Raw genomic sequence first — 15,839 nt, 5'->3', positions numbered from 1 at the left:
GTCTTTGTAATTTCACAGACAAATACATGTTTTATCAAAAAATTAGTTTATTGTATATGATAGATGTATATAATATATATTAAATGTTGGCCAAATTTCAAGAAGGTATATTCAGTAAATTTAGAATTATAGTAAACATTACTTAGTACAGCTTTGCAGAAACTGGATTGGTCAGATGGATCAACACTGTGGACTGAAGGTTAATAAGAGATTAATCTGTCTAAGCATCTTTAGGAATACAATTTTCTGTATTGAAAATCCCTTTTTTTATTTTAGCCATACACTTGTACTTTTCATTATTGAAATATTGATGAAAAAAACTATAGTTTCCTGTTCCGTAAAACACACATATACGTCAATGAAATATGCTTGCTACAAAATATTGAGATTATTGAAATGGACCTTCATTTTTGGATAAAAACCAAATCTGAGTTCATTATACAAGATGATGGAGAATTTTCTTAGGCTTATCATCAAATTATACTTCACAGTTGATAAGATATTTAGTTATATATTATAATGCCTGTTTCATTTTGTAGGTTAAAAGTCAGATAATATCTCAGCCTTAGATAGTTGAAATAGCCAAACTTTGCTGAAGCTCTAATAATTTGAATTTGGTTTGGCCTACACTAAGTATTCTCAAATGATAATAAGAAATGGAAAAAATAAATCATTTCCAAAATAAGCTGGCTAGATTAAGAAATTTGATTAAGTAATGTGAAACAATTATTTCAAATTTTTACATTTGCTAAGCATAGTTTTTACAAGTAGCAAATGACAGCAATAAAGAAGTCTAGAGTGGCTGTTAACAAAGCTTTGAAAGGTGAATTTGAAGAATTGTTACTTTGGTTATATGTTTTGTGTAATGCATGTTACATTTTCTTATTCATTATGCAGCATCTAGTTTTGATAGCTTAAAGATGAACTTTATTTTAATCTTAAATAAAATAGTAGTATGATAATTCTATACTTTACAATTCTCTCCACACAGTGTGGAAAAAAATTTTTTCTTCTTTGCCATCATAAAAGATTACACATGGCTCCAAATTACCAGAACATAATTTTTCAAACCTATATTCATTTTATTTCCTTGAAACAACTAATGATATTTTGGAAACATAATAACGTACTTTACAGACTAGTTAAACCATGAAAAACAAATACCTCTGATATATAAATTGCTTGTGAATAAGAAATCTCATCCTGAATAATATAAAATGCTTCGATTCCAACTTGTATGTGTTTTAACAGCTGATAGGTGCAGGATGGGTTTAATTTTTTATGCTGTTACCAGTTAACATGTTTCTTTTCTCTATTTTAAGTCTAAAACATCAATATGATTAACAATGTCAGTTTTTAACTATTAATACTGGCATCTATTTTCCCTTATTATTCTACATTGAATGGTTTTTTTTCCATTATATTAAATTGAGAAAAAGGAAATCAGTTGAACCTAGTATTTCAGGGGATAATGTGACTAGAATTTTGTTTCCTGAAATGAGTTAGTCCTCTAATGCATGAAGTTAAAATGATTAACTTTAAAAGCACAATGTGAATTCAAATTTTGTGAAATTTGCTTTTATAGAGCAGGACCATGCTGATAACAATGCAAACAAAAAATGGACATATTTTTCAATTAAAAAACATTCATCATTCAGGGGTAAGTGATGTAACAAATTTTTTGATAACTGTTGAAATATGGATGCCTGGAGTTTATAGGATGAAAGACAACACTAAGAAAATTTTGTATATTATTTTTAAGAGAAGTAGTATCAAAAAGAAGAAATAAGGGAAAAATGATTCCTAATAATTTATGGAATCTTAAGTACTGATGTGTAACTCTTCATTGTGATCTGAAAATTAATGAAGTAGAAAAAGCTTAATATCTGATAATTATTTAGTGTAATTAGACTGAACAGAGTAATTATGCTTACTTACAGAATATTTAGTGTGTGATATCAGCATTTACTGCAGTGACTAAGTAATGTTTTATCAAATATTAAGATGAAATTTAAGTGGTTATGTATTTAAGTAATTGAATGTCAAAATTAAAAAAGTGATTTTCAATAATTCACAGTTAAAACGAAATTTGTCTTTAATATAATAAAAGATATAAAATAGCTTTGGATTCTGATTCTGAAGAGTTTGGTGGCCACAGAAGACTTGATCACAATGTTGACTTCTTCTCCTTCCCAGAAGGGTATGCTGGGAGACAGAATTCCATGATGGTAGGTTTTTACAAAACTTTATTGTTGAAACAATCTTTCTAGAACTTTGTACTTTAGCTCTGTTTTTCTCTTAATATTAGGGTTTTTATGTTGCTTGTGGAATGAACCTCTAAGTTGAAAAAAACTCTAAACAATCATAAGGACATTGTAAATCTCAGTTTGTGTTACAAATACACTTATCTTGATAATTGTTACAATAATGGTAGAAATCTCAAAATCTAGATAATGGGCATGGTGAAGTCTGTCCTTGTTTATTTTATGTGGCAAAGTTATGCAATTTTTGACACCTTCTGAAAGTTTTATGTACTCATTTGAATTATACAATTTAAGCAACTTATCTAAATTATCTTAACACTGAAGCTTTTGTAAGTTGTTGCAAATAATTTTACCGCTAAGTAAGGTTTATCAAGATGAAAGCTGACTTGTGCAAGGAATTTTTTTGTGAGCTGGAACTTCATTAATATCTTAATTATCCATTTAAAAGCATATTTTGAAATATGTATATAAGAAAATAACTTAATCGGGCTCAGTTCACCATTTTAAGAGTTTTGTGTGTTATAATTTTGTTTTGAATTCTGAATCAGTATCAAGTACTGGAGTTGATTTCAGAAATATACTGCACACAGTTTTTGTGTGCTTAGCACATTCATACCACCTCCCCCTCATCCATACTAAATAGGATCCAACTCAAAATTAAAGTTACTATGAAGCATATCAAAATGAAAGTGACTAACTTCAACCTACAAGCACCTTCCCTATTGTATGGATGAAATATGTGTGGTTCTGGTAAAACATATGTGCAAATGGATATGAACCACTATGTTTCACATATCATATACACACATATATAGCTGATACTCAGATTTTCTTATGCTTATGTCTTCTCCGTGAAAGAAATATTAGCTGGTGTAATTCTTAATCACATAAAGAAACTTGAAGTATAGCTTCATGTGTACTACACCTTGTGGTTGTGTTGACTTAAAATTTTGATACTGAGACAATTATTTCATTCGTATTTAGAATGTTTTCTGTCATTTACACACTGAAAGTAGTGGAAGGTCATTGCTTTTCCAGATTCATTGGTTTCTATTGATTCAGAAGAAAAAGTTTTCTTAATTCTTAGAATTATGTTCCTTTTGTACCTGAACCATTTGATAACATTTTATTCTGGTAAGCATCTAGTAATTTAGTTATATATATATTTTTTATCTCTGTTTCTCTCATCTCACGCTGTGTGAGCAGTTTCTTGGAGAATCTTGGCAGACAGAAATTTATTTGTTTTAAGTTGTGATTTATGTGAAATTACTAATCACAAATTGTAATTTTCTTTTTTTAATTTTCATTAAAAATTCATAATTGAGTTGAAAGTATGTTACAAAGGCTATATTGTGACAACTGTTACAATTCAGTGGTCTACAGGTTGTTTACCTTTTTTTGTTTTTAACACATAACTTGTTCTTTTAAGTTTCTCTACACACATACAAATAGCTGTAAATAACAATTCTACTATTATCCTGGGTTTTCAAAGACAACACGCTTTTTATCTGTTACATCTAACAGTGAGATTTTTATCTAAGCATCACATCTCATATCTCTCGCTCACACACACACAAACAAATTGTGAAATATGGAATAGAAGCTGAGGTACCCGTTCTTTGTCCGGGTTATGAACTTAAGAAAATGTGGGGGTTGATGCTATGATAAACAACACAAAATTCTTAACTTTCACATAATTTATTTATAGCTTTACATATTACATGTTCATTATTACATCACCCAAAGTTTTGTATAAGCTTTAAGAACTCAATATGTATATACTTAAAAAACAACAACATGGTATACACTGTGTGATAGTCAGTGTGAATTTATAGGAAGAGGTAGCAGCCAAAATAGTGGCAGTAGGGGTACTTTCTGCTACCTCTTAATGTCCTTCCACAGTGTTTCACATTATTAATTAATTGACGGTCATTGGCTGCAGAAGTGTCATATGGGCTGAAGTTATAAGATCATTGGTCAAAGTAGAAAGTGGGTATAACTCAAATTATTACAATAGTGGTGGCCATTTTTTTCATTGCATTTCATTGCTAGCACATTCTGAGATATATAAGATGTTTGTGTGCCTTCCACCACATTATGTATGTTGTTATAGAAAATTTAATAAAGTTTTGTGTGTTTGTAAGGATGTAGCACAATATATGAATGTAGTTAACGTTAACTCATGTCAAAGATAATAAATGTTCAATAACAGTAATAATGGGTGGTGGAGGGAGTTGTGAGCCCCCAGTAACAAGCCCCTTGTTCCAAATTATCATCCCACAAAGTTTGATTGAGATTGACACAGTGACCTAAGAGTAGTTAATAACAGACACACACAAATTTTTGTACTTTATATATACACACACACACAGTACTGTGCAAAAGCATTAGGAAAAGGGAATATTTTGTCATTCTTTCCATTTTATGGGGCTAATTCTTCTATGCCATTAGAGAATGTAAATTTCAACACTATGGTAATGCTTCACTGATCCCTGTTGACAACTGAATGAACCAGAGTGACAATACTTATGATTCTGTAGAATTCCCATATACTTGTACCAAGGACATGTCATAAGGGTCCTGCTTGAATGAACATACTAATCAAATTTAAGGTCTGAAATAATTGTCATGGTACCCCATACAGTGTCTTAACTATATATAAAGAGGCTAGCATATGATACTGGTATATGCTAGAAGAGATCAACTTAATAGCACTCTACAAATATACCTTGATAAAAAACAGTGTTTAACACTATATATTAAGTTTTATTGTCATACCACAGCCCAGAAAGCATAGAGAATTGCCAGTATAGCAGATAGTTTGTATAAAAGCTTTATATGATGCTGGTTGGACTCTCCGACAAATTGCTGCAGACTTGAAATGCTCCCCAAACACTGTCAAGTATACCCTAGATTGTGAGACCGAGACAGATAAATTTGAAAATAGGAAAGGAAGAGGCAGAACACCTAAATTCAATGATACTGATGTTAAGAAGACTGCCATTGATCTCAAGGATGAGACAAACAACCATGTACGAAATGACAGAAAAGTGTCCAGATCAACAGTATCAAGAAGATTTGACAAGAATGGAATATTTGGTCCTGTAGCAGTTAAAAAAAACCTTTACTTCAATCTCCAAATCTTGTCAAGAGACTGAAATTTGCTAAAAAGTACAAAAACTGGACTGTTGATGATTAGAAAAGGGTGTTATGGATGGATGAGTCCAAGTTTGAATTATTTGGTTCAAAGCATAGGTTGTACGTCTGGCAGAAGAAAGGTGAAAGATACTTACTTCAATGCATAACACGTACCATGAAGTATGGGGGAGGTAGTGTTAAGGTTTGGGGATGTTTTTCTGCTGAGGCAACAGGAGATATTTGCAAAATAGATGGAATAATGGACCAGTGCAAGTACCATCAGATACTGATCCTTCATGGTATACCCAGTGGTTTGCATATTATTGGTAAAGGATTCTACTACCAAGAAGATAATGACCCCAAACACTCATCCAACCTATGCAGAAATTACTTAGCTAAGAAAGAAGCTGTTGGAGTCATTTAAGTGATGCAATGGCCCTCACAAAGCCCCAATCTCAACCCAATTGAGCAGATCTGGGATTTGATAGATCAGAAACTTGACAAATCAAATGGCAAAATCTTATTTAGACATGGTTTGAGTTTGCTGAAATTTGTGATCTTGTTTTTTCTCGACTCTGAAGTTTCAGTTTGATTAAGTTTGACATGCTCAATATGATTTCACTAATCAAAATGAACTCTGTCTCTACTAATGTGAATGAAGAGATTGCTTACACAGAATAATTTACTGTCATTTTTGCTGAAGCTTTTTTTATATGTGGAAGATGTGATAGCCAGGACCCTCTACTGTCTTCCATTCCACTCCTTTCCTTTGCAGTTTTCTCAGGCCTTACATTGAAGAGGACAATTTTTGCACTTTTCCCACCCAGTACGCTAAGAATACTTCTCTACCTAATGAAAATATTTTTACTTTTCCTGCTCCACTTATGTAAACATTTTACCCATGGTTTTCTTCCTTCTCCCTGACCAGTTATTTCCATACATGGCATTTCTATTAAACCAACTTTCCTCCCACTGTTTTATGCCTCATCTTCCCTGCCTTACTAAGTAACATGTAGAAGTTACTGTTTACATAATTTATTTCTCCCTTACACGTAACTCCTAGGAGTTAATGTTTAGACATTGTTTATTACTCCTTAACATGTCCACACAGAATATAATGTTTAGTCATAGTTACTCCTTAACATATACCACATAGTATATTATGTTTAGTTCCAGTTCATTGCTCTTTAACATGTACACGTAAAGTTGATGTTGGGTCATATTTAAATATATACTCCTTACCATGTAAACATAGATGCTGATGTTTAGTTACAGTTAGTTGCTCTTTAACATGTAACACATAGATGTTAATATTTTGTTCTGGTTTATTACTCCTTAACATGTCCATTTAGAAGGTCACATTTAGATCTAGTTTATTACTTCTTTATATGTACAAATGGAAGAAAATGCTTAGCTTTAGTTAATTATTCTTTTCCATTTTCACATAGATGTTAATGTTTAGTTCTAGTTCTTACTCCTTAACATTTTCATATAGAATATAATGTTTTGATGTAGTTCATTATTCCTTAACATATAACTCTTAGAATATGTTGTTTAGTCATAATTACTTACTCCTTTATCATAGTAATGCTTTATCATAGTTCATTACTCCTTAACATGTACACACAGTATATAATGCTTCAATGTAGATCCCTCCTCTTTAACATGTACATTTATGTTCATGTGTAGTTCTGTTTCATTACTCCTTACCATGTATACATAGGAGATATTTCAATATTGTTTATTATTCCTAAACTTGTGACACTTTGACGATGATGTATAGACTTAACATGTTCACATAAAGATTAATGTTTTGTCATAGTTCCTTGCTCCTTAACACATATGCATGAAAGATAATGTTCATTTATATTTATTTACTTCTTAATATATCCACATGGCAGATAATATTTAGATCTCATTCACATGTAACACACTGACGATAATGTTTTGTCTTAGTTCACTGCTACTTAACATGTCCACATAGACTGTAATGATTAGATCTGGTTAATTACTCCTTCATGTACTATTAAAAGATATGGTTTAGACATAACCAACTACTCCATAATATGTCACACATCATAAATAATGTTTAGTTGTGGTTAATTACTCCTTTATGTACTATTAAAAGATATGGTTTAGACATAACCAACTACTCCATAATATGTCACACATCATAAATAATGTTTAGTTGTGGTTAATTACTCCTTTATGTACTATTAAGAGATAAGAATTAGACATAATCAATTAATCCATAATATGTCATTTCCCTCTTTTCCATTACTGTTATCCTTCTGCCACTTCAGTGAGCCAATGTACAGGGTGTACTTATCACCTTTTTTTTACTGTTATCATTTTCCTTTTGACTTCGTTACATTGTAACATATTTCTTCTCTTTCATAGGACTATTTTAGTGAACTGTATGTCTCTTCTATCTTGGGTTTTTGGGCAGCATTTCCACCACCTTCCACTTTTCTCAATGTTACAGGATAATTTCATCTCTGGCTTTTTTCTACCCACTTTCATTCTATCCCTATTCACTGATCCTTCAGTTTCCATAACAACCCACTTTTTTTTTCTTTTTACAAATTTTACATAGGAAAGACAGTCTGCTTTTGTTATGTTTCTTAGAGTAAAGATTATTGTTGATGTATAACATTTCCTCAGCAATATTTTAATGTTTATAAACTGAAAGTTTTTATGCTTTTGTAAATTAGTAATGTGGATTATTATATAGTTGTTTTTTTGAGGTAATTTTTTTATGGTTCATTTTACGAAGTAATGATGTGAAAAATGTTTTAAATTTGTAACTTTCCTGTTACATTGAAGACAATTAAACATCTATATTATTAAGGTTTATTTACTCCTAATTGAAAAGTATAAAGGCTATATTTAATTTTTAGTGTGAAACTTGAAAGGAATTGTGAGTATTTGTCTGTATTTCTTTTCAGGTATATATTCCAAGTCGAGTGGGGATTGTCTTTGCTTTAGCTGACTGATGAACAGTACAGATCCTGATACTTTTTGTTAGATCCATCTCTAAACTTTAATGTATAGAAAACAAGTAGCTGAAGCTGATTTCCATTGAATTTACTAACACCTGATAGAAAATAATGTATTGAACTAGAATTCCAAGTGTTTTTAGAGAACTTGATCTTGTTGTTTCAAAATATATATATTTTTGTTGTGAAGTTGGTAACGTCAATAAAAGATCTGAATATTATTTTAACTTTCTTATTGTACACCTAAGAAGTAGTAGAAAATAAAAAAAAATAATAATAATATTTTTAACCTATGGCTCAAAGTTTTTGCCTGTAATTAGAATTTTTAATAGAAAAAGTTATCTTTTTTGTTTCATTAGCTTATGCTGCAAGAAAGTATTGGCTATTAATCAGTTGCTTATGGGCTTTTGTTTCATTATCCCAGAAGTTAAAAATATCAATTTCATTACATCATTTATGGTGGCATTGCAACAGAGAATTGCATACTCTAATTTTTTTTTCTTTTACAGTATTACCTTGTGATGTTAGAAAATGTTAAGTATTAGCTGCATGAAGAATGTGCTGCAGAGAAATGATTTTCATGTTTAAATAAAAGAGCACTTTAATGTCAAAAACACTGAATTGACATGTATGATTAGTAAATGGAAAAGTGTTTTAAAGATATAACTGATAACAAGATCCCATTACCAGGGATCTAGAAAAGAATCTCTATCGTAGTTTTAGATTTTGACTAAATTCAGGTACATTTATCTTTTAATTGTGTAGCTTGTAATAAAAAGGGATTGGATACATATTTTGCCCCTTGAGAGTTTTGTACTGTTTTTTTTTTTCATTTTCTGCAAATACAGATTCCTATGTTATGAGTTTACATAATGACTAACTATAAAGTGGTAACTTCTTATCAACTTTATGAATACATCAAATAGGAATTTTCTTACAAATAATTTTTTAACAGATTAAATAAATCTAGCTAAAAATTGAAATTTCTTTTTATAACACAAATGCACCACTACATTAGTTTTATCTTTGTGGTTTTTAGTGATTGCACTATGTTTCATTTTTGTCTACTTTGACATTTTTAGAGCATTTTATACCAAAAAAAAGTTCTTATAAATCAGTAAATATGCATAAAAAGTAAAACTACAGAACTTTAAATAAACTCTAAGCTGTAATAATTATTAATTACAAATAAACAACGGCAAATGTTCCCCATTAAATACTGCAAGAATTAGGTTTCATGTTGAGTTTTGTACAATAGAAACATAATAATGCAATAGTCACAATCAGGTTTTATCACTGATAAAATAGTTGTTGAGCACATTTCTTTTGGTATCTATACAAACATAGTAATGTAGTTCCAGGATAATCTTGCACACAAAATTTGCTTTCTAAGTAACTAAAAAAATTTTTTAAAATACCCAGGCTCTAATGTCAAATGTATTCAACATTTTGTGGAACACTGATTCTGTAGATGATTATCTATATGAAATTGAATCTGACTTTAGAGCAATCTCAAGAATAGTAGATGTAGTCCTTATCATAATGTAATATTCTGGAGGATATATCGAGATTGTATAGAGGACCATACTTATTTCAGTTACATAATGTGATATACTATGCTGTACCACATATATCTATTGAGTTTTTGAAGCAAGTAATGTCTATAATCTTTACTAATGAAGAGCCACGATGTGAATCTATTTGAACTATGCTATAAATTGTTAAAACATTTCTGAGGAAGAAGGACAGCTTTTGAAACCTCACTACAGCTGCTTTGTAAGAGGAATAAAGTTGTTTTCTACCAATTAATAATGACTCTGGGCTTAAATTCAATTAAAATTTTCATGGTGTGCTATAGAAAATCTTTTGGTAATTTAAGATAAATTATAGAAATCATTTTGTAACTAATTATTCACATCCTACTTAGAGTATTTACCAAACTAAATTTGAAATTAAAGAATCTCCACAGTCTATTATTCTGGTGACTTGAGGTTATACCCTCTTTTTGGCCATTTTTTTATGTAAAGAAAAAAAATTGTGACTGAAAGAGAGAAATAGAGATAATCTTAACATTCGAAATAAAGTTTATACAAGAAGTAATAAAATGCAGAGCATAATCAACTTTAAGTCTTGAATTCCAACTTTAACTCTTCGGCCTGGGTTTACTTGAAACAAATTTAAATTGAATAAAAGCATAAGACACTGGATAAGGTAAGAACTGCTGGAGATGACAATGAGTTAGTCAAAATTCCGTAATTACATTGAATCAAAACATAAGGCACTCTAAACTGTGGAGCACTCCCACCCCCAAGGGAGATGCAGAAAGTCGGTGGCGAGGGGAACAACTATGACTATAGGAACATATAAATTATTTGAAAGTACAAATTTAAAAATAGACATTTTAAAATCTACCACAAAATATAATAACTCGCGTGGGAAAATAACATGCACAATATATCCACAAATAGGTTAGTGGAGAGTCGCGTCAGCATTCCAACTGCTTTATTTGTTTGTCTGTTGTTGAGCGCAAAGCTGCACAATGAACTATTTGTGCCGTGTCCACCATGATTATCAAAATTCGATTTTTAGCGTCATACGTCCTAAGACTTGCCGCTGAGTAGCTTGGAGGTGGGGGGTACGGGCTGCAAAAGGAACGAGTAGAGGTTAATTCCACAGCGAAAAGTAAATAGAAATAGAAGGTATTTAAACGAAACATTGTCCATTTCTTTCTATTACTCGTATACACACATAGTTTCATATTCGAACGGTTTCGTACAAATTCAAAAGTCTTGTCACTCCAGAAATAGGAGCTCAAATACATTTGTTTTGTTCCGAGTAGTAGTTGTTGGCTGTCCCAAAACACTATATCTCGTTACTTACTGGGTATAATTTGTAATCTATAAATTACGAAACAAGGTAGTTTCCCTTCAAACCACTGATTGTTTTGCCTTATTTTATAAGCGGAACAGAGTTTATAGATAAAACTGATCAGTTGTTCCTGAAACTCATTCTCCTCAATTACCTAATTAAACTTTTATTGTATTTATCGTTTTATTTTTGTGTATTAGTTATTTTTGCTGCCAGCTAAATAAGAGATTTGGTTAATTCAGCATAAAATAGCCGTTTATGCTGTTTACACATCACTAGTGCAACGTTTAAAAATATTTAATTATATTAGAAGCATTCAAAAACCCAGGCAGCAATATCCATTTCTTCAGTAATGTACAAAGGACAATAAAATAGCAGGTTTCTTTTTCAAGAATTGTAAAACAAGCTTTTTATCGGGTGGGTGGGGGGGTGGGGGTTGTGGTAGAGAAGACTCTGGAAATTGTGAGTTGCTTCTGGTACACATAGGTTAGAAATCGAAAAGAAGCGTTCAGCCCCTCTTTTATTCCTATTCAATTGGTCTTATAAACATTTTTACGATCTAAGTTTTTTTTTTTTTTAATTTAAAGCTGAAATCTTTTTTCTTTCCTAATAACTAACAGTAATCAAGGTGTGAAATTTTGTGTATCTTTGTTGTTGACAATTTTTATGACAGAGAAGAAGGGGTACTATGGGGCATAAAGGTAGGGGCTTGAGCCAACCCAGTCACTTTAAGGGAGAGCTATAGGGGTAATCATTCATTCTCTTCTTAGTGAGTTTTTCATCATAAACGATCTTTCTTAGATTAATTATATTGGAATATGCACTGATGGAGAATCTGCATTTACGGAAAACAGAAAGGGTTATGTAAGAGTGTCTAGATATTTTCTAGTGGTATTCTAGCATTAAGAAGAACTGTGGCAATAACCCAGAATTGCTCAAAAGTCTTTCCTTAGGTTAGCCAAAACTTAGAACAAAGTGTTATACATCCAGTTTTGTTTTTATCTGGTCGTCCAATTTTCTGCACTAACTGAAACTAGCTAGTTTTTGATCTGGAATTTTCTCTCCAGAATCCACTTGAAGGCAGCCCATGAGTTTCAGTTTGAAATTTATTTAGATTTTTTTACTATCTTTTTTTATACTAATCCGTCTGTTCAAGTATGTTATATCAGATGGATTTACTAGTAATAAAGTTAGTATCAATTCTTACGGTATATAACTTATGCTGGCGAAGAGTGATCTGCAGAGTGTTAGTTTGTGAGATATAAGATTACAATAAGGATGATAATAATTAATATCAGTCTTATTGCGATGTAGAATAATAATTAGTAAAATACTCCACCTATTTAATTCTTATTAGTTAATCCCCTCCTCGTCTGTTAGAAGATGAAGCATGGTAAGTCACCTCTCTCACCAATTATATAATTTCTAAGTGTCGTGTCACGCTATTCAACGGTGTTAACAGCTGTTAATTCATAGAATTTTCGTCATTGACTTTTACTCTAGCATATCACTTATCAGCCTTACTTCTCACGTAGTTATGAACTGTACAGGTGTAATAACATTATTTTGAAAAGTTACTAACTATAACACTGTATTAATTCTAGACGATTGACATAATTTTAATGATTATTAGTTTCTCTCTTATTTGGCTGGTTTAAATAAGTCAATCTGTCACACCAGAAATAAATTTTCTGTGCTGTAATCTTACAAGTTAGCAACTGACAATAGCCTCATTAAATGTAACTTTACTATTATGGAGTATAAGTACTGGTCTGATTACGATTAGCTTTTAGAGTATATCTAAAATAAACCCTTTCAGCCAAACTAGCATTTGCTGACTAATAAACACTGAATACTGTAAGCTGCACTGATCCATTTCATATATATAGAACTAACTAAACTTCGCATACACTCAAACATATATGTATCACTAATTTTTTTTTTTTCTTGATTTATCTATGTCATGGGGACAGAACATATGAGGATGACATGCTAAGTGATTTATTCATTTTGTTGTAGGTGCAACTGTGTAGAATACTTTCTTGATAGCTCCTGTAATTAGTGTAACGACGGCCCCTTTGTGGATGATTTGCTTGCGAATATTACACGCAGGTAGAAAAGTATCAAACTGATGTTCCACCCTTTAGCGCCTGATTGGCTCTAAAAATAGATTATATAGTATATAATGTTTTATATTTGTATTATTATCGAAGATGTGATTATAGAAAAGATTTGTAAAGAATACGCCATTTACCAAATTTTGTTAAAACTTCTGAGTTATGGTTATGAAAATCCATTCTTAACTTGAAAAGTGTTTGTTAATTCACAGTTCCATTATGGTAAAATTGAATTAGTACCATCGTGTAATGCTAATCACTCCAGTTCTGTCACTGGTCAATACAATAATATTTTCTAATATGCAAATATTGTCATTCAAGGCATTTATAAAATTAGGTGAATAAAAGTTTTAGTAACGATATGCCTATTTTCCTGTATTGGTCAATTAAAAAACTCATAAAATTCGTAAACGTGATATTTGTGGAAAAAAGTAGAATAATCCTTTTTGAAGTATTTAGTTATAACTGTAAGCATTTGTTTAGTTTTTTACGTATCATTGTATGTTATTAAATTAAAAACTTTGCACACATATTATTAAAAATACAACAGTTTGTTTGTTTGTTTTGAATTTCGCGCAAAGCTACACGAGGGCTATCTGCGCTAGCCGTCCCTAATTTAGCAGTGTAAGACTACAGGGAAGGCAGTTAGTCATCACCACCCACCGCCAACTCTTGGGCTACTCTTTTACCAACGAATAGTGGGATTAACCATCACATTATAACACCCCCACGGCTGAAAGGGCGATCATGTTTGGTGGGACGGGGATTCAAACCCACGTCCCTCACATTGCGAGTCGAGCGCCCTAACCACCTGGCCATGATAGGCCCGATGTCTCCCTCCCTATGGGCCTCCCTAATATTTATGATAAAAAATCATGTAAGTTACATTTTTTTCCATATACGGTATTCTTAGGTAAACTAAATTCTAAACAAGTATCGGATAGGTCTACTGTGTAACAGGAGGATCGGGCATGAAGTTTTTGAAGTAATTTGAATTTAACTAAACGACCGAGTTTTAATCTGTTAGAAATAAATAGACTGAAAAGGTGATGTAAAGTGTAAAACAATTTCTATTCATAAAAGAAAGGAGAAAAAAGCAGTGTTTACACTGGACAATCGGCTTTTTACTGGACTTGTGAACTGATCATCAGCTTTCCTCCCTCGATGTGTATTTGTTCAACATTCACGACGACAACCAAGTAAAACTGAACATAGAACCATATCTCCTGTAGAAACAGAGAACCTGGGTTCAACGTATAAGTGATGAGTAATAACATACAAAAGTTGTATCCTCCAGATGTCATATATTCAGACAGTAAAGAACAGTGCTGTCGTTGAATCATTTCTACACAATGTGCAAAGTTGAAGCAAAATTCCCATGAGCAAAGTAGATACTGTATTCTAGAGAACAATAAAGACAGAAAAGCAACTAGAATGAAACAATTCCATTTCTATAAATGTAAATAAAATCACGACCTAAATCTCCAAAATGTATCTTTATCAGCTCAATATTTCGCTTTTACATCTTCGTCAGGGGCTATCAATTTTCCACAAGTTCGCTAATCCAGCTGTATCTAGATTAGAACACCATCATCTTTCTTCCTGTTTCCTTTCTTGTTCTAGTTGCCACTGCTGTAATCTCTCTTCTTGCTTCTTTTCTTTTCCTCCAACAACTGCTGTAATCTCTCTTCTTGTTTCTTTTCTTTTTCCTCCAAAACAAACGGAGACGTAACAAATTGGTGTCAGAGTGGGATAGGAAAAAAAAAGAGAAGAAAAATGGAAACGAGAGGCGGAAATCAAACTACAGCTTAGCAGACTTGATGGCAGCAATACAAAAACAAGAAAAGAAACAAGAAGAACGAGAAATTAAACAAGAAGAGAGATTACAACAGTTGTTAGAGGAAAAAGAAAAGAAACAAGAAGAACGAGAAAAGAAACAAGAAGAGAGATTACAGCAGTTGTCGGAGGAGAAAGAAAATAAACAAGAAAAGAAATTACAGCAGTTGTTAGAGGAAAAAGAAAAGAAACAAGAAGAACGAGAAATTAAACAAGAAGAGAGATTACAGTAGTTATTAGAGGAAAAAGAAAAGAAACAAGAAGAAAGATTACAGCAGTGGCAAGAAAACCTACAACAATGGCAGCTCGAACAGCAAAATAAACAAGAGATATTAGAGCAGTTGAATTGATTTTCCGTAACTTCGTTCTGACGAAACTTTAGCGACACAAGTCCTTACTTACTAAAACTGGTTTATTCTTTCCGAATACAACTTTACGATACACTTATTTTCAACAGTCGCGCTAGAACAAACTATAATAATGAACGTTAACTTCAACAATACGTCTCTCTCACTGCAGTTCAATTACTCATTACCTACACACACATTATTCCGTCACGTTGTCACCCTCTTTTATATACCAGACTACCCAATATCAAGTAAATGCTAGAGCATTCG

General features: G+C 31.7%; 1 protein-coding gene across 1 annotated transcript in view; it reads left to right on the top strand.

Annotated features, from left to right (window-relative positions):
- Positions 1-9,207, top strand: part of LOC106473244 (1,4-alpha-glucan-branching enzyme-like) — a 37,415-nt gene extending 28,208 nt beyond the window's left edge. The window contains exons 14-15 of the mRNA XM_013933930.2: positions 2,111-2,228; positions 8,351-9,207. Of these exons, the coding sequence (XP_013789384.1) occupies positions 2,111-2,228; positions 8,351-8,398 (166 nt within the window). The 3' untranslated portion in view covers positions 8,399-9,207. The remainder of the gene's footprint in view (positions 1-2,110; positions 2,229-8,350) is intronic.
- The last annotated feature ends 6,632 nt before the right edge of the window (positions 9,208-15,839 follow it).

This window comes from Limulus polyphemus, unplaced genomic scaffold, assembly GCF_000517525.1.
Source record: "Limulus polyphemus unplaced genomic scaffold, Limulus_polyphemus-2.1.2 Scaffold6001, whole genome shotgun sequence".
NCBI classification, from domain to species: domain Eukaryota; kingdom Metazoa; phylum Arthropoda; class Merostomata; order Xiphosura; family Limulidae; genus Limulus; species Limulus polyphemus.
Note: the sequence above shows the minus strand (reverse complement) of the source record. Positions and strands in the feature narration are given on the sequence as shown.